Raw genomic sequence first — 21,486 nt, forward strand, 5'->3', positions numbered from 1 at the left:
TTATATTCCTCAGCTGTGGTCAAGAACCCTCCCAATAACCTATGGATCATCGCCGCAGTGTTGGCGCCAATCGCCGTGGTGACGCTCATTATCCTCATCATCACAGCCGTGCTGTGCAGAAAGAACAAGAAAGACTTTAAAGCTGATGCCATCGGCAACCTTAATCCACGAGCTAAGGTATCAATAGACAGCATAAGCATACTTTCTTTTTATTCGGTTCATACCATCTTGCCCGTTCATTAGGCCATCCAGTAGACCCTAATTATGGTACATTAATTCATTTTTAAACAGCTCTGTGACCTTTCGATTTTAACCTGTGACCATCTGTACACTGCATGTTACAGCGGAAGTACACATGCATGAATGTGTATGCAAGATATTACATTTTTAAGTACAGTTGTACCTCAACTTAAGAGTGTTTTGAGATAAGGGCTGTTGGATAATTTTTATGCTTTAAATTGCAAGCAATCGGCATATCTTTGTTTTTCAAGCATGGGAAGGAAGAACGTGAGTGTTAAGGACAGGGGCGTCACTAGACCTAATACTGTACTGGGGCACACCTGGGGCACAAATAATTCATGTGAGCGTGCAAAGCGCGCAAGCAAAAACATTTTTAGCACTTATTTATCATAAAAAATACATAAATAGTGCTTTCAACTATGGAATCATATCAGATTATGTTGTATGGATCTTTGATTAACCACCTGAAATTAACTAATGCATTTGACCTACTTGTGCACTTTTTTACACCAGACTTCTAAACTGCTACTGGTAAAAGCAAAAAGGAAGAGCAATGAATCTTTTTGAAATATATATTGCAGTAATCATCTGCAAATTTAACATCTACAAAAGTAAAACAAAAAATAAAGCACCCCTACATCTCTGGGTTCTTTTATATTATTTAATTTCCATTTATGGCAATGTGGCTAATCCTATTTCAGATACACAAAACTATAAAATATACACAAAACAATAAAGCCACATTAGTGGAATAAATGAACAACTATTGTGTGTCTGTTCGGGGAATCATTTTCTGAGAAGTAAACTGTAACGTCTCCTTTTCATTTTTGCAAAGTGGTCAATCACTCTGGACAGACATGGAAATATTACAGTAACTGTTATACAGTTGACCAGTGGCTCCCAACTGCTGGGTCGTGACATAAAAGTGGATTGTGTGTCATTTTCAGTGAGTCGCAGTAAGATGTGTGCATGAAAAAAAAAAAGTTTAGGGAGAAAAAAATAAAATTGTGGCAACAAAACCATATAATTTTAGCCTTTTTTCTAGTGACTATTAGTGAGTATTTTAGCAAAAGGCAAACCGACTAACACGTTGGAGGAGGACTCAGGACAGACATGGAAATATATTTAACAAAACCCGATATTTTCAGCCATCTTTCTGAAAACAAATACAGAAATGTTACTATTTTTTCTGGAAATAAAACCAGATGCTTTAGCTGTAGCCATTTTTCTATTGAAAAAACACGATTATTTTAGTCAAAGTCGCACCGATTAACAAGACAAGTCTACCTTGCTATTTTTCTGTGAAATAAACTTGAATGATTTAAAAATTGGCTCGCGACTTGATGATATGAAAAAATGTTTTTCTTCCTGAAGATAAACCATTTGAGAAGCACTCAACTCACACATGCTTACTCCAAATCATCATTGATGCAGAACCAGCAGACAATAACCAACTTTATGTTTCATGTTCATTGGAAATTCCCCAGACAGCTCGTACAGCAAATGAATATGTTTGTCTTGATACAAGGAATAACGTTAGCTAACTTAGCATCAACTAAAGACAATGATGTTGCCTAGCTAGCTAGGACTTCACTTACATCTCTCATTCCTTGCTGCTTCTTCTTCATTGCTGCGGGCGAATAACTTTCTTAAATCCATCTAGGAGTTACAGTTTGAGTCAAATCAAAATCAGAATATATTGTAATTAACAAATTGTTGTTGGCTAACGTCACCTACCTCACGCAGTGATTCGAATCCCCCCTCTGTCTCTCTCTCTCTCTCAACTGAAGTCTCGATCCACACGTGAATAACTTACCATATTAAGTAGCCATGTGCTCTCTGTTTCGTGGAGTGAATACAGTAGCAATCAATTACCATACTAAGTAGTATGTGCGCTGTTGTCTATGTTATGTAGACTTAAAACTCTGAAGCGTTTTTTTTTATTGGTGAAATTTTTAGTGGGGCACTGCAGATCAACAGTGGGGCACGTGCCCCAGTGAAATATGTCTGGCGACGCCCCTGGTGAAGGACAGAGCTGAGAAGAAAAAGCAGATGATATTCATTGAATTAAAAAAATAAATCATCACAAACATGGCAAGCGGGTCGCCAACTTGGCAAAGCAATTCAAGCGTAGCGCTGCACCATATTTAGGCAGAATGAGTCTAAAGCCAGCCAAAAATGTTTAACATCTAAACGGCAGACATTTTTGCATGAAAATATGGAGATGCTGCTGATGGTGTGTTTGACGGAGAAGCAGCTTGAAAGATACCTGCTCAGTGGCCTTGTGGTTACAGTGTCCGCCGTGAGATGAGATCGTTAGGTCGTAAATTCAAACCCTGGCCGAGTCTTACAAAAGACTATAAAAATTGGACCCATTACGTAAGGGGTGGAATTGGTGGTTGAATCACCAAAATAATTCTGCTGCTCCCCTCACCTCCCAGGGGGTTGAAGAAGGGGATGGGTCAAATGCAGAGGGTAGTTTCACCACACTTGGACACTGGGACTATAAGTGGTAATTTAACTTTAAAAGTCCACTCTCCAAGGTAAAGGCTGTACATTATTTGTATATTACTTTGTAGAACTACTGGAGTTGTTAGTAGTCAGGCCCGTTTGAAGGTACCACCCCCCCCCCCCCCCCCCAAAAAAAACCCTCTAAATACCTTTAACCAATTGAAGCAATGTGCTTCAATTGGTTAAAGGTTTTTTTAATCCAAACATGTTTGTTAAAACAGGAAAGTTTTATATAAAAATGATAATATACTGTATGTATATCAACAAAATTAATACTAAACAGAAAATTAAACTTACTTGGATAAGTATAAATATTTATACAAAATATGATATAAAATGTGCAAATATTATTCATACAATATAAAATATTTACCATTGAAACAGAACATAACTTTGGTTTATTAAATAGCAAATACAATGAAAAAAAATAAGCAAACAAAATATGTGGACACAATGTTTCTATTTGAACATACTTCCATCCTTCTGTTGCATCAGCACTGGGAAGTGGTTTAGACTCAAACTGCTTTGATGAGGTTAATGCCACAAAGTCTTTTTTCTTGTCTTTGTCCTCCTCAGAAACATGAGTTGAAGTTGATGGCAGTGTTGGAAAAATAAGAATGAATTTATGGAGTGTATTTTGCAAAACATTACAATACAAAATGTCCATACATAAGTGACGGTCTGGACAGTGAGTGAGAATATGTACAACAAATCAATTACGTGATATATATATATATATATATATATATATATATATATATATATATATATATATATATATATATATATATATATATATTTATATATATATATATATATATATACATATATATATATATATATTATATATATATATTATATATATAGAACCATATATAATATATATGTATATAATATATATATATAAAAACAGCCCGGCCCCTGGCCAAATTAATTTCACCCAATGCGGCCCCGGGTCAAAAAGTTTGAGGACCCTGCCATAGAGCCACGAAATAGCAACCTTACCGGTCTTTTGTTGTTCCTTTTCCACTTTCGGTTTTCTCAGGGGGAAATTTGTTTCATTTTTTAACCGGATTTTGAAGCGCAGTCAGCAAAAGTTCAGACGACATCACGACAGTGTGTCGGTGTGTTAGCTGCTGAGAGGGTGTCCTCAAGGGGGATTCCGACAGTGTCTCATTGCCATTAAGACATTCCTCATTGACAGGGTCATGGAGCATATGACACTTTTGGCTGCTGGAAACGGCCCCTCAAGGGGGATTCCGAGTGTTTTTGACATTATTCTGATATTTTTCATTTTATTTTCCAGTGACAGAACCACAATTTGTTGTTGCTGTTAAATTTAATATATGACTAGTCGTTGTCAGGGGTCTCCTTTCAGTTAGGGGTCAGAGAGATTGCCAAGTTTGCTTACCAGTTTACGGCAGACCTGTTGGTAGTACATAAATTGTGTTGTTTTTTTGCATTATTTCTTGTCTTTAAGTTGTTGTTCCTTTTAATAACAATAATTATAATAATACATTTTATTTGGTATAGCGCTTTTCAGAGTACTCAAAGATGCTTTACAGCAGTGGTTCTCAAATGGGTGTATGCATACCCCTGGGGGTACTTGAAGGTATGCCAAGGGGTACGTGAGATTTTAAAAAAAATATTCTAAAAATAGCAACAATTCAAATATCCTTAAATAATTTATTAATTGAATAATACTTCAAAAAAATATGAATGTAAGTTCATAAACTGTGAAAAGAAATACAACAATGCAATATTCAGTGTTGACAGCTAGATTTTTTGTGGACATGTTCCATAAATATTGATGTTAAATATTTATTTTTTTGTGAAGAAATGTTTAGAATTAAGTTCATGAATCCAGATGGATCTCTATTACAATCCCCAAAGAGGACACTTTAAGTTGATGATTACTTCTATGTGTAGAAATCTTTATTTATAATTGAATCACTTGTTTATCTTTCAACAATTTTTTGAATAAATAAATATAAAACATTTCAAAGTAATAATATAAAATACAGGAAATATAAAAGCAGTATATTTTAAAATACAACATATTACAGGACAATTACAAGATGGGACATTACAGGACACAGAACACTAATCACTGGTTAAAAGCATATCTGAATAGGTGTGTTTTGAGAAGTCTTTTGAAGGTGGGAAGGTCTGAGCAGTCACAGATGGGTTTGGGAAGAGAGTTCAAAAGGGTGGGAGCAGCGATGGACAAGGCTCTATCACCCCAGTTTTAAAAACCATGTTACATGTTAAAATTGTTCTGTTTTGGAGGGCAAACATCAATTAACTTAATTTCCATTAATTTCAACGGAGACGGTGATTTGAGATAGAAGTGCTGTGAGTTCAGAGCTCTGTCACAGAACCAGTTAAGCTGTTGAATTGAGGTACTACTATAAATTAAAAAAAAAAAAAAATAGTACTACACACAACTTAGCATCAAGTAAGAAGAGTTAACAAAGTGCAGTTTTATTGGTGTGCACAAACAAGGGCTTGTTGTGCTTTTTGTTTGGCCTGGGTGTATTTGTGACGCAACATAGAGGGGTTACCAGTGAAGGTATGTAGAGAATGTATTAAATGTATAAATTTAAAGTATAAATAAAAAGTGTAAAAAGTATAAATAAAAGAGTAAAAAACACAGAAATGGATATCAAACTTACTGTGACATCATGTGTATTAGTACAATACATAGTTGATATAAAAATATGTATTTACACAACTTATTTTGTATTAAATGTGTGAATTAATGTATTTTGATTAGAAAAATATGATCATTTCCATTCATGTATTGATCAATCTATTTCATTTGTGATTTATTATCTCATGATTAAGATGATTCCACTTGTCACTCAGTAATATTGTGACAGAAGTACTGTATTTTTCGGAGTGTAAATCGCTCCGGAGTATAAATTGCACTCGCCGAAAATGCATAATAAAGAAGGAAAAAAACATATATAAGTCGCACTGGAGTATAAGTCACATTTTTGGGGGAAATTTATTTGATAAAACCCAACACCAAGAATAGACATTTGAAAGGCAATTTTAAATAAATAAAGAATATTGAACAACAGGCTGAATAAGTGTACGTTATATGACGCATAAATAACCAAATGAGAAGGTGTCTGGTATGTTAACGTAACATATTATGGTAAGAGTCATTCAAATAACTATAACATATAGAACATGCTATACGTTTACCAAACAATCAGTCAATCCTAATCGCTAAATCCGAAGAAATCTTATACATCTAGTCTCTTACGTGAATGAGCTAAATAATATTATTTGATATTTTACGGTAATGTGTTAATAATTTCACACATAAGTCGCTCCTGAGTATAAATCGCACCCCTGGCCAAACTATGAAAAAAACTGCGACTTATAGTCGGAAAAATACGGTACATACAGTACTTTATTTCAATATGTAGGTGACTGTTAAAACATTTGATTTGACTTTCAGATGGCGTATCGGAGGGATGTGAACTACTACCACCAGGTATTTCATTTTCTGTCTTCACATGGGGCCAAGTCAGGGGATTAGATAGGGACTACTACACTGCTGTAAATTCATGCATGCTGATGAAAACGATACAGCAGCCTTTTTGTTTTTACAATGAGAATCTCTTGGATGCAAGAAAATTGGCTGCAAGCATCCTCCAGATGTTACTCGACACACGCAGTCAGCTTGTCCAGACAATGTTTATGAAGCCCGAGTGTGTGAACTTGTGGTCTGTATAGCCAGATCAAACTCATCTCAGCACCTCTTGTGTCCCGTGTTATTATTGCTGAGTCGGGGGCTTTTCACGCCCGACTGGATCAGCGTAGATGAATGAAAACAAAAAGTGACACCCTCAGCACATTTCGCTGGTTTATTGATACCAATAAAAGTGCCACACTACACAGTAATCCACAGTTATTCCAGCACACAATCGATCCCTCTGTGATCTTTGGCATGTAAAAACACTCACAGTGATTTCACCGAGAGTAAAACTGGCGATTTGTTTATTCCGGAGGTTATTCACACTGCATACATTATTAATCATTTAAAGTTGACATTGTGGGGGAACATAGTGAGTTCGATTGACTGTATATATTGTATGTGCGTGTTGCTCAGCACAGTGTCACATTGATTTTGCGACGTTGGCCAGATGCATTGAAGCGCAGGAAATTTATGACACATGATTTCACTCGGTGTTTTCCTTCAGCTGCTGCCTTTCTCTGCACACATTCAATTATTCCTCCGCTCTCCCTGCATCCCCTAATGTGTTTTAATGTTTAAATCCATGGCTATAATTTTATGAAAACGCACCAATCTCATCTCATAACCGCCCACTGTGAGTGTTTATTCGACAAGAATTTGGAAGAAGATGAAAAGGGGCTTCAGTTAAATCAATTTATCTTCTCCAGTTGAAGGCACAGCAACTTGTCAACCCCTCCCTCCCTGTAAATAATCAGGACATGTCTTGAAAAAAAATCTCTTTCAAATACTGTCTTCAGGGAATTTTTCTTGATGTCTTTGTAAATAATAAATTAATCAAGGGTATGTCTTCAATTAGCGCTTTTTCGGACACTTACATCATCGTATTTGACAAAAATATTTAGATTTAATTTACATTACAAAATAAATATACGATTGTAGCATATAACAATTATAAAAAGTATTATGATTAGGACTGTCAAAGTTAACGCGTTAACTCATGTGATTAATCAAAAAACTCAAAAGAAAGATTTTAAGTATGGAGTTAAGTTATTTACTGTGGTTATTAATCAAAAGGAAAAAGTGTGATTCATTTTATTTAATAATTTAATGGTTTGACAGCGCTATTTTTTTAGTTCATTAATTATGCATGCAAGTCATTTACTGTCATCATCATCATCTTCCGCTTATCCGAGGTTGGGTCGCGGGGGCAGCAGCATAAGCAGGAAAGCCCAGACTTCCCTCTCCCCAGCCACTTCGTCTAGCTCTTCCCGGGGGATCCCGAGGCGTTCCCAGGCCAGCTGGGAGACATAGTCTTCCCAAAGTGTCCTGGATCTTCCCCGTGGCCTCCTACCGGTTGGACGTGCCCTAAACACCTCCTTAGGGAGGCGTTTGGGTGGCATTCTGACCAGATGTCCGAGCCACCTCATCTGGCTCCTCTCGATGTGGAGGAGCAGCAGCAGAGCTTCTCACCCTATCTCTAAGGGAGAGCCCCGCCACCCGGCGGAGGAAACTCATTTTGGCCGCTTGTACCCGTGATCTTATCCTTTCGGTCATGACCCAAAGCTCATGACCATAGGTGAGGATGGGAACATAGATCGACCGGTAAATTGAGAGCTTTGCCTTTCAGCTCAGCTACTTCTTCACCACAACGGATCGATACAACGTCCGCATTACTGAAGACGCCGCACCGATCTGCCTGTCGATCTCACGATTCACTCTTCCCCCACTCGTGAACAAGACTCCTAGGTACTTGAACTCCTCCACTTGGGGCAGGGTCTCCTCCCCAACCCGAAGATGGCACTCCACCCTTTTCCGGGCGAGTACCATGGACTTGGACTTGGAGATGCTGGTTCACATTCCGGTGGCTTCACACTCTGCTGCGAACCGATTAAGTGAGAGCTGAAGATCCCGGCCAGATGAAGCCATCAGGACCACATCATCAAATGACATGACATAATTATGTCATTTACTGTGATGAATCAAAATGCAAAAGTGTAATTAACCTGGTTAAAACATTTAATTTTTGGACAACACTAGACTTTTTAAAATTTTAATTTCAATTATGCACCCTATTAATCTACTGTGATTGAATTTGTTTAAGTGATATACAAAAACCTAATTAAGCTAATACATGTATAAAAACATGTGTCTAGTTTTAAGTTAATTTGAATTACACATGCAAGGAATTTGCTGAGATTAACTGTGATACAATGCAAATAGTCTGATTAATAGAATCTAAAGGGAAACTGCATAACACAATCCTTATGAGAAGACAAGGTTTTTTTTTGCATTCTCATTCGTAATAATTGACTTGTTCTTGGTGGCTCGCTAATGGGAGCAATGCATTCTGCTTTGAACTCATTGTGTAAAGGTCACACTTATCATTACACCATGTACCAAATAATACAGCTTTGAGGTTGGTAAGCACAACCAAAATTATTCTCTACATTAGGTGCACAGGGTTATAAGGCACAATGTGGATTTTTGAGAGCATTACAGGATTTTAAGCGTACCTTATAGTCCGAAAAATACGGTACTTTATTTATGTTCCATAACCTGTATAACAATCAAGCTGAAACGACATTATTATTGTACAGAGCAAACAATGAGGAACTCTTTTCCTAGTGTAGCAACACATCGCCTCGTGACGGCATGCTACGGCAGTAGCTGTAAGCTAGCTACGACATAAGGTAAGCTAACTACTGCATTAGCAACTGAATGGCATTTGAGTTTGTAATACAGAACACAATGCGATAGGAAATCAATCTGAACTGAATGAAAAACATGAACAATGATATTCCAGTATTGTAAAATATTAGCCCACATTTAATGTTTTGTTTGTACACAGCTCGTTCAACAACGAATGTAATGTACTGGTAATAACAAGGATGATCAGGATAAATAATATGGTGACTCACTTGATGGACAGTTGTCCGTTTGGGCCAGCTGGCCGGGGACGTTTCTAATTGATTTTGGGTAAGCACGTATTTAATGTCAACATAGCTTGGCTCCATGTTCCCCATTCCCCATGTCCCGTCACGCTTTTTCGGCTTCTGTCTGCTTCAACGTTTCAGCCTCTCTTTCTGTTGGCTTCTATAACCAATAGTTCTTCTTCCGTATAATCAGGTTCAAAAAGATAAGATTGTACATTTTCATGTGTCCAAAAATAGTCGTCTTTGTTGTTTGTTACCAAGTCTGCCATGATTAGAACTCACTCGCATTTGTTTCCGGAATAGGAACACAAATTTGTTGCTGGAGGTCGGAAGTGCGCTGCTATGGAAACGGAAATAAATGGAAAAAAGTTGCAGTAGTGCATAAAATTAACAAAAATATTGCAAACATTGCAAATATTACTTACTGTTATGTGTCTATTAGTATATATATATATATATATATATATATATATATATATATATATATATATATATATATATATATATATATACATACACATATATGTCCCACTGGGTCATCATTGTCACCGACGTCCCACCGGGTATGAGTTTTCCTTGCCCTTATGTGGGCCTACCGAGGATGTCGTAGTGGTTTGTGTTGTGGTTTGTGCAGCCCTTTGAGACACTAGTGATTTAGGGCTATATAAGTAAACATTGATTGATTGATTGATTGATATATATATATATATATATATCCATACATCTATTTTCTACCGCTTATTCCCTTTGGGGTCGCTGGTGTCTATCTCAGCTACAATCGGGCGGAAGGTGGGGTACACCCTGGACAAGTCACCACCTCATCGCAATAGAATACGTGTGTATATATATATATATATATATATATATATATACATACACATATATATATATATATGTGTATGTATATATGTGTATGTATATATCAAGGAAATACGATATATATATATATATGTATATATATATATATATATATATATATATATATATATATATATATATATATCGTATTTCCTTGATTAGCCGCCGGGCATGTAATACACGCCACCCTTGAATAACTGCCGGGCAAAACTCGCTCCCCAAATTAATTAGCGCATGCTTAATTTCACCGCTGGGACAGATTCATAACGTCATGAGCGACTCTTCCCCTGCCATCATTTTCAAAATGACAGAGGAGTTTATTTTTCCTCTTACTGTGTGTAAACCAGGGGTCCTGTTCCACAACCATACAGATCACACAAATGGTTGTGATATAAAACAATTGTATCACTCTCACTAATAGGTGCCACACTCTGTGAACCCCAACCAAACAAGAATAACAAACACATTTCTGAAGAACATTGGCTCTGTAACACATTATAAACGCAACATAAGAATTACCCAGAATTCCAATGCATCCATGACTCTTCATCAATCAATCAATGTTTATTTATATAGCCCTAAATCACAAATGTCTCAAAGGACTGTACAAACCATTACGACTACGACATCCTCGGAAGAACCCACATAAAGGCAAGGAAAACTCACACCCAGTGGGCAAGGAGAACTCACACCCAGTGGGACGCCAGTGACAATGCTGACTATGAGAAACCTTGGAGAGGACTTCAAATGTGGGCAACCCCCCCTCCCCCCCATGACTCTTGGCCATATTATACACCCGCTAGCACCAAACCACCCACCCCCCCACCCCCTCCTCTCCGTGCGTCGGTTGATGTGGGCGGGGTTGGGGGCGTGTGTATAATATAGCCAAGAGTCATGGATGCATTGGAATTCTGGGTAATTCTTATGTTGCGTTTATAATGTTTTACAGAGCCAATTTTCTCCAGAAATGTGTTTGTTATTCTTCTTTGGTTAGGGTTCACAGAGTCTGGTGCATATTAGTAAGAGTTTTAAAGTTGTTTATATCACAAACATCAGTGTAAACGGTATGGCTGTTGACTAAGTATGCATTGCAATGCATGCATCCTACCGGCACGCAGATAGCATTGTGTAAAGGAGGGCACGATGACATGTTGTAGAGCAGTAGTCCCCAACCGTCGGGCCGCGGCCGCAGAATATTTTTTTATTATTTATTTTATTTTATCACACTCAAGTCATAACTGCATGCCATTGATAAGCACAGGGGTGAGAAGAGGTTTTAAAATAATTAGCGCCTGCCTTCTTTTACCGCATGCCTTAAATAAGCCCCGGCAGTTATTCAAGGAAATACGATATATATATATATATATATATATATATATATATATATATATATATATATATATATATATATATATATATATATATATATCCATCCATCCATCCATTTTCTACCGCTTATTCCCTTTCGGGGTCGCGGGGGGCGCTGGCGCCTATCTCAGCTACGATTGGGCGGAAGAAGGGGTACACCCTGGACAAGTTGCCACCTCATCGCAGGGCCAACACAGATAGACAGACAACATTAACACTCACATTCATACACTAGGGCCAATTTAGTGTTGCCAATCAACCTATCCCCAGGTGCATGTCTTTGGAAGTGGGAGGAAGCCGGAGTACCCGGAGGGAACCCACGCATTCACGGGGAGAACATGCAAACTCCACACAGAAAGATCCCGAGCCTGGATTTGAACCCAGGACTGCAGGAACTTCGTATTGTGAGGCAGACACACTAACCCCTCTGCCACCGTGAAGCCCTATTCATATATATATATATATATATATATATATATAAATATATATATATATATACTTGCAGAGTATATATAAAAAAATGTTGATGGAGGGTTCCGAAGTTGTTTTAGAGGGCTTTGAAGGCTACAACAGGGACTCCAATTAACCGCATCTTGCAAGTGTTTCTTATCATCTTTAAAAGCTTAAAAAAAAAAGACGTGTGTATTCTTGTCACTCATAATGATTGTGAACAACAGGCAAAATTCCAAAACAAGGGCACCTACCCTTTCATTATTTGGCAGCACCAATCCTAATACAGTTTTACTTTTTTATATTGACGATGTACTTGTGTATATGTAGCTTTTGTATAATACACATAATTTGATCATGTTTTACAGGACTGATTTTACCTTTTTTTGCATTATGTGTTTTTCACAGCCAGTCCAAGGTTTTGACTATGCCAAGCAACATTTGGGCCAACAGGGAGACGAGGACCCCTTACCTGCGGGTCAGGATACTTTAGTGATGTCCCTACAAATTCGTGACGCACCACTTTCCCTGGAGAAGACCTTAAAACAAGAAGGAACCGTCACCAAAACAAATCTCACAAGTGACAAACACAAAAGGTATTGTCAGCTCATTGATAATGTCCTGTATCAGAATATACACCATTTCAAAGCTCTCACATTCCTGGTGCTCAATAGAAGCTTCACTCTAGTATCCAACTAATGCTTTAATGCTGACTGATATGCAGACATGAGCAGATATTTGTGTGCAACCAAGTCAAATTTCATTTATTTGACAGCAAATAGTGCTGTTTCGGAAATTAACTGTCATATTAAATCATGATAGATTGTATAATGCTCACTCATCAAAAAAGGCAACATTTTTCTAAAGCGGGATTCAATTTCAGTGCAGTAAAATGAGAATAAAATAAAATGGATTTGACGGTATAGCTGATTCTGAAAGAGAGCTTGTTGTACGTTTGACATTATACCATCCTGGTATGGTATGACATGCTCTTTATTGTCATTGCACAAGTACAACACAATTTCATTTTGTCTACATTGAATCATCATAACAGTATAGAGACACTTCAACTTTACCTTTACTATTTCAGACCAAATGGAACCATCCATGCATTCATTTTGTCATCCAGTGCAGCGCCACAGGAAAGCTGGAACAAGAGGGGTGACACTGATCACATTGAGAAAGCAACGTCACTAACACTCACACTTGGGGGCCATCTAGTTTGTAATTAACCTGAAATATTTTTTTTATGTACTGTATACATAATAATGTTCTTATACCCAAGCCCTGACGGACCCGATACTGTTATAAAAGCCTAGACCCAAAAAACCTGAACCAAAATTATGCCCCATTCCTAACCACGTAACAAAATTATGTTACTTTTTTTTTTCGAATTCCAACAGAAAATCTTAACCATGGCACAACCCTGACCCTAAAACCCAAACCCTTTGCATGTTTTTGCCGTGAATGTGTGGGTTCCCACTGGGTACTCCAAATTTCTCCCACCTCCAAAGACATGCACCTGGGGATAGGTTGATTGGCAACACATAATTGGCCATAGTGTATTGGGAAATACATATCAAGGCAACATAATGCCTTTATTTCACAGAAAAGAGCAATTCGTATCATTTTTAAAGTACGATATAGAGACCACACAAATCCACTCTTCATTAGGTCAGGATTACTAAAACTAAAAGACATTGTATAATTTAATACTCTATTAATGATGTTCAAAGCGAGAAATAAAATTATTCCGAAGGACATACAAAAGTTATGTGTTCACATCTGAAGATGAGAACCACAGAAGGCCGTATGACTTTAAACATCCAAGAGTGTGAACAAATTTGAAAAAAATGTGCTTGTCTGTTGTTGGTGTGAAAGCATGGAATTCTCTAAACAAAGACTTAAAAAGCTGTAAGAACATTTTTGTTTTTAAAAAAAGTTATAAAAAGACAAAACTGGAATTATATCAAACTGAATTTTGATTTAGATTGGACGTGTCATTGTGAAAATGCTTAAAGGAAAATTGGAAAGTATGTTGGAGTTTGGGTGTTGTTGGAGGGAACAGTTATAAAGTCATCTAAAATAATTTGTGTTAAAAAGGTGGCAGATAAATATAAGAATATTATTCTTCCATCTGCTCCTTTTTGGTCATGGAAATGTATAAGAAACAAAAAAACAATGAAAGTGTCAATTGTACGAGGCTTTTATATATGCATTTTCATGAAAGGAATAAATATAAATGATGATGAACTAAATGCATGCATTTTTAAGTTAGTCCAACATTTTTCGAGTATAATAAGTCTCTTTTTCTTTTTAATAACATTGTTATTCTGAAGCTAACCAACAATAAATAAAATACTTCCTATCATTAATGCGACTTCTTGAACAAGTGCGGTAGAACTGGATGGATGGATTAAAATGCATGAGAATCTTTTATATTTTGAACGTTATTTTTGACACTGTGATTACCGGCGGAATTATTCATTACTTACCGTGTTTAGCAATGTCAGCTGAGATTTATCTGACAGCCAGGTGCAGTCATCAAAAGAGCCACATCTGGCTCTAGAGCCATAGGTTCCCTACCCCTGCTCTAAATCCCTCTAAAACCTTCCACAAGTCTAAAACTCTGCTTATACCCTAAACCAGGAACATTCGACTAAATTGTTATGGGTCGGGGTTAGGGCTAACATTTCTAGAAAGCTCAGGACCGGGGGGGCCAGACCTTCACTTATACTCGTATTTTGTATATTCCTGAGAACTGACATTCCCTGCAGTGGACATTTGTTTGGTGTCTACTTATTTTGTCAGAGTAACAATGTTTGGGAAAAATATCCATGTCGATCTGCGATAAGGTGGCGACTTGTCCAGGGTGTACCCCACCTTCCGCCCGATTGTAGCTGAGATAGGCACCTGCGCCCCCCGCCACCCCAAAGGGAATAAGCAGTAGTAAATGGATGGATACCTGTCGATACAACAGGAGCGCTCTGCTGATTTTAGGAATCTACTGCAAAATAGTTAGTCAAACATGATGTACAGGTATGTGCTCTCGCGTTTTTAATAATCTGCTGCAAAGATGTTCTTCCAAGTTTTTTGTTAACTGAATTCGGGGGCCGGTTGGGTGTCATTCCCTGGTCGGATTTGGCCGCAAGCTACCAGTTCAATAGACCTGTACTAAACCTAAACCCCAGTCAAAACACAACTTTAATCCTTACTTCTAACCCTTACCATGACTAGCCTAACTCCAAACCACATATATAAGCCGTTGCCCTAAATGTAAATACCAAACCAAATCATGAAAACCACAACCTCCAACCATTAAACTGTGTTAGCAAGCACAATGGCAACTGTTGTGAATGCATGTGGAAAACGTGCTGTATGGTTTGATAAACTGAGCAACCCTACTTATGCTGCAATCTGAAGGATGGGTTTTTAGTTGTTGGGCGTGGTAAAACACTTTTGAAACTATAGAACAGTTTGTCATACAACATCAGTGGCACCCGACCTCATAAATGTATTTCTGGAGAAATGGTTAAGAAGATAGATATAATTCAAGAAATACACATAGACATTACATCTTTATTGTTGAACACTATTACTGTAGAACTTAAATACAGTTTAGGAGTTGTACGTGGCAGAATGAAAACACAATACAATCAACTGGAAAAAATGACATTTGAACTAAATATAAAAGTGAAAATGACTGGTGCATATTGTAGTGCAAATAAACAGGTAATTTGTCGACTATACAAACATAGCAGTGCATGGTATGTCCTTGTACTGTAAACATTAAAGTCAGCAGTGCAAGTCAGGTAAGTATACTGGTAAACTATAACGATGAACATATGATAATGCTCTTATATTGCACAGGTATAGTTATTGTGGTCAGGAGGAGTAAGGTTAGCAGTCATGAAGTCGGAGGGGGAGTGACGTGACGGGGCGATACATTTTAGTGCTGTGGAAGCTGTGTTTGAATTTGTTTTCATTATCTGGTATCTTTTTCCAGAGGGAAGAGGGAAAAAATGAGTAAATGTCAGTGAGAGTAGGCAGTGTTTTTCCAATAGTCATTTCTGCTGCTCTCGCTACTCGTTGCAGATACTTCCGGTCCTTTGTCGTGCATCATTGATAGATACAGTATTCTGTAGATACTTTAATACAATTACATGCTGCATTGGAAGCTATTCCAAATGTCCAATGTAGTCCTGCACTCCTTTGCCCACTGTAGTCAATGTTATCTGTACTAAGCTTTTTCTCTAAAGATTCATCCTCCTCCAATTTCTCTCATTCTTTTGTCATGATTCCGCAACTTCAACCCAACTACGCCCTCTCATGCAGCCTATGTAAATGTGTTCTCTACGTCCCTATTAGTTGTCACACAGTGCACGTCTTTGTTGAGGCCGTGCAGGGCTGCTTCAACTGGAGCAGGGAGGGCAGCTTCTGTCTCTCGCTCTCTTTTTTTTTTTTGCTGTTATCGTCCTGAGCAGACAAATAAGGGATGGACTGCGGCGCTTTGATGTCACTGACGGCGCGGCGTCCTCCGAGACGAAAAAGTGATCGGCACTAATTCCATCCACGGTGCGGCGTTTGAAGCTACTTTAACATGAGGCAGACGGAGGCAGCGTTAGTCATCATCAGTTCAATTAGGATAACATAACAGAGAGTTTTCCGATTCTGGATCCTTCCCCTGTATACGTATCCTCTATACTGATATCGCACGGTTGTCTTATTTTCGTAGTTAGTTCAATAATGTTTGGTGTTGAAGCAGAAAGGTGAGCTTGTTAAGGGGACGGGATGACATAACCTGGCGGCGAGCCCGGGTTGCCGAGAGCTCACCGCCTCTTCTGTTGCTATGGTTACTTGCAGCAAGTTGTTGAGTGAGGACGGTTCCGTCATCAGCAGCGAATCAGAGAAGCAGAATTCCGTCAGGGGCTTCACGGCGCCGAAAGTCACAGCACAGCAGAAACTGACAAAGGAGGAGACGCGGAAGAGAACCGGTGAGAGTCGCACACGGGTGAAAATACAAAATAAATAATGCTTCCTAGGGCATGGTTCGGCTTGTTTTTTTATGTACATACAGCGACATCATCAAAAAGTGATTATCTTTCTTTTTGATATTCACATACGCCGTCATGGACGTGATGCATTTGCATAATATTAATACAGCAAGGATGCCTGTGTGTTAATTGGATATCTCATCAGATCACTAAATTAGTGGTAAGGAAAACAAAAAATGGCTGGCAAGTATTAAACTTAGATTGCTGACACAAAAAAGAAATATTTCAATAATAGAGTTGACTGAAAGAAAAGTAATGATGATTATTGTTATAAAAGTGATAGGAACATTTTTGTCTGGGTGTTTTGAACTCCTACTTCCTGTATTGAGTAGAATGAATAGAGCTTAACTTCCTAACTGGTCATAGTTTACCAAAGTTAAGGTTAAAGTACTTCTGCTAGTCACACACACACTAAGTGTGGTGAAATTATTTTGTGCATTTGATCCATCCCCTTGTTCCACCCCCTGGGAAGTGAGGGGAGCAGTGAGCAGCAGCGGTGGCCGCGCTCAGGAATCATTTCAGTGATTTAACCCCCAATTCCAACCCTTGATGCTGAGTGTTAAACAGGGAGGTAATTGGTCCCATTTTTATAGTCTTTGGTATGACTCGGCTGGGGTTTGAACTCACGACCTACTGACACGTTGGACCCCCGGGATGCAAAGAGAGAGAACAAATACAAGAGTATTTCATAAAAATTATTTAAAAAAGAGAAGCTCCCACAGAACAGTGTAACTCACAAAAAATACAAAGTTTAAAACAAGGCGGACAAAGTAGCCAAAGACTTACCCCTAATTTCCACAGGATGCGAAACGGCAGCAAAAAGTCATTGCCACGGCGGCTGACTCTTTCCGTTTTCATTCAAGTCAATGTGTCCATTTCCACTGTCATGTCCTCTGCACTAAATATATGCAGAGCTTCTATATTTGCTGGTCAGCGCCACAAATCTGTTTGATTGAGGTAAAATATTATTGTGTTAAACAGGAAGTCATTCACAAAAACAAAATCAAATATCTGGTTTACTTTGAAATAGAATACTCCGTTTTCAAGGCGGATAATATGTCCTAATGGGTGTCAACTTTTCAAAGATTTCCAGATGTATCGTCACCTCGTTGACACAAATAGATGAAGATATGCTGATTCCATTTAATAAGCATATTACAGGCATATCCCGGGCAGCGATATGGGAAAACTGTATGTGGGCCTGTGTCAAATACCAGCTGCTACAGTATGTGGGCCAGGGAAGCAGGGGAGTAGTTAGTGGGAGTTAAATGAGATGGTTGTGTGTACGACACTTGCCATGAAGGGATGATGTTACTTTTGAGTTATTAGGATGCTACAAAAAAAATTAAGTTGTTGTTCTGCAAGGCAAAACTGTTGTCTTTACCACGAGTCAAGTCAAGTTGCCTGTGGGTATTGATGGACGGCAAAGCTCAAGATTAGGTTTACTCCAGTGTTTAAAGTTAAAGTACCACTGATAGTCACACACACACTGGGTGTGGTGAAATTACTCTCTGCATTCGACCCATTCCCTTGTTCCACCCCCCGAGAGGTGAGGGGAGCAGTGAGCAGCAGCAGTGGCCGCACCCGGGAATCATTTTGGTGATTTAACCCCCATTTCCAACCCTTGATGCTGAGTGTCATAATAATGGGTCCCATTATTATAGTCATTGGTATGAATCGGCCGAGGTTTGAACTCATGACCTACCGATCTCAGGGCGGACACTCTAACCACAAGGCCACTGTTACTGTTACTGTTTACGTTAGCAAATGATTATGCGTTGATTCTCGAGATCTCGGACAAGTCTAATTCGCCGCACTGCGGAGTCACAACAGAACGGCAGCGGGGATTGCCTGACGAAATATGGTGGTGCGATTCTGTAGCTGCTGTGTTTCTCTGCCACGCTTCGTCCTGTGGAAATCAGGGTTGAAGAGCAAGATATCAGGGAAGGTGTAACCCCGGGATTCCACTGGATATTAACTCTTTACACTTTTATTCAAACTTAATGTATTCAGTTTCCATAGCATATTAAAGAACTAAAATATATGCAGAGCTGTTATATTTGCCAGTTGCCGCAACACATCCAGTCTATTTAACTAAAATCTGCTTGTGTTGAACAGGACGTTGTTTGCAAACCCAAAAAGAATCATCCGGTTAACTTTCAAAAATGAAATACTTTGTTTTCAAGGCGGATCGTATTTAACCTTTCGGAACATCCTAATAAGCGGCGACCGACATTAGGTCAACTTGTCAAAGGTTTTCAGACGTAATTTCAACTCGCTGATGCAAATGGTTGAGGAGATGCTGATTCTGGAGGTTCAAAATGAACGAATCCAATACAGACATATCCCCCAAAGCTATATGTGGATATAGGGACCAGTGTCAAATAAAACCTGATATGCAAGCCGGGGAAAGCAAGTGAATGGCTGGTGTGTGTGTTTGTGCATGTGTGTGTGTGCGTGCGTGTGTGCAAAAAATAAACTGTTGTGGTTCCCTTTTCACTACAACTTCCTTTATCACGTAATTACGCGAGAATCCGCGAGATCTCGTAAATGTCTGCGCTATTTCTCTGCACCACGGATCCGCAACAGAACGGCGGTGAGGATTGCCGAACTGTGCCATTCAGCTGTCGTCCGTATCCAGCGGAAATTTGTAACGGCTGCTGACAGTCAATGCACATCGGCAATGTCTGTGACGGCGCTGACCTGACTCGTGTCAGGTCGGAGTTTACGCAGAACCCCTAAAAATAGCTGTCACGGTATACGCTTGTGACTAGGGATGGGTATCTTTGACATTTCAATCAATACGGTACCAATTTTGTGGTACCTGGGAACTAATACGGGCACTCAAAGTTACAAATTTTTGGTACTTTTGTTTGTCTTTTAATATTAATTTTTTTTGTCTTCTAATATTAATTGTTTATGCATATTATGTATACATATTAGGGCTGGGCAACGATTAAAAATTGTAATCGAAGTTAATCGCACTATTTCTCTGATTAATCGTGATTAACTGCATTGTATACGCAAAGCCCAATAATGAATTCAAAAGTAGTGTGTAGTGCACCTTTATTGGAATATTCTCCCACATGAACAAAAGCGCCAAAACATTTGTTGTGCAAACACAATTTAAATCAGTCCTTGTTAAACAGTAGCAGTTAAATAGCATATTTTATGAAAATCAACTCAAAAAATGTAAATACAAACATTTAAGCTTATTGCCACTGCCAGGGTATTTAAGTTATCCTGTTTGTTATGGAAAATAAATATAATCTACATACAAATCTCTGAGCCACAATCATAACATCTGAACAGGCAATTTCTGAGGTAACAGCAGAAACATTTTTTTTATCAGGGATCTTATGTTTAAAAAAAACTATATTATAGGTAGTGGGCTGTTTTAGGGAATTTTTTATCAAATTATCCTTACTATCAATATTAATAATGTGTTTATTCTGCGTAGTGCACTTAAAATAATTATGACCATATCTAGGAATTGATATGATGGGAATTTTCCGATTGTTTGCTTGGTGCTTTGATAAACTGCACGCATCATATACATGTGATATTATGAGCCAGGGAATTAAGAACTACCCTACCGAGCATGCAACAGGAGTGACGAGCATGCGCGGTAGCCCGGTATAGGTTGTGTCGCCATGACGGCATCTTGTATGTTGTGATATGCACGCTCTGAAAGTAAACGTTAAGAACTCAGCCAACACGCCTCGTCTGCATTATTCATGAATAGACAGACAAAACATATAGTCCGCTGCTTCACAGGCCGCTGGATGTAGCCGAAAAAGTATTCCCATGCTAGCTAGCCGGTCTAGCAAGCACGCGTCATTCAGTCCAAAACGGCCCGATCTATCCACATCCAGAATTGTCTGGCGGTGGCAAGTGATCCCGGAGTGACCACGCTGTAAGCCAGCCATGAAATTTGCAGAATTGTCCGGTATTTTTGCCAAATGTTCCATCTCTACCAAGAGCCCCTCGACGGCGGGCGACGCCATCTTGTTAAGAAAAGGCGTTAACAAAATAAAAGCATGTAAACAACATACGCAAATGTGCGATAAAATAATTGTCGGCGTTAATAGATTGATGAGTTAACTCATAATTAACGCATTAATTTGCCCACCCCTTATATATATATATATATATATATATATATATATATGTATATATATATATATATATATATATATATATATATATATATATACATATATATATATATATATATGTATATATATATATATATATATATATATATATATATATATGTATATATATATATATATATATATATATATATATATATGTATATATATATATATATATATATATATATATATATATATATATA

At 38.1% G+C, this 21,486-nt stretch overlaps 1 protein-coding gene across 5 annotated transcripts in view; it reads left to right on the forward strand.

Moving 5' to 3' along the window:
* The window catches only part of kiaa1549lb (KIAA1549-like b), a 190,709-nt gene that overhangs the window by 141,150 nt on the left and 28,073 nt on the right, over positions 1-21,486 (forward strand). For all 5 annotated transcript variants that reach the window (XM_061880658.1, XM_061880650.1, XM_061880643.1 and 2 more), the window contains 4 exons: positions 14-177; positions 6,224-6,259; positions 12,481-12,668; positions 16,936-17,066. In XM_061880658.1, the coding sequence (XP_061736642.1) occupies positions 14-177; positions 6,224-6,259; positions 12,481-12,668; positions 16,936-17,066 (519 nt within the window). The remainder of the gene's footprint in view (positions 1-13; positions 178-6,223; positions 6,260-12,480; positions 12,669-16,935; positions 17,067-21,486) is intronic.

The sequence above is a fragment of the Nerophis ophidion genome, linkage group LG02, assembly GCF_033978795.1.
Source record: "Nerophis ophidion isolate RoL-2023_Sa linkage group LG02, RoL_Noph_v1.0, whole genome shotgun sequence".
Lineage (NCBI taxonomy): Eukaryota > Metazoa > Chordata > Actinopteri > Syngnathiformes > Syngnathidae > Nerophis > Nerophis ophidion.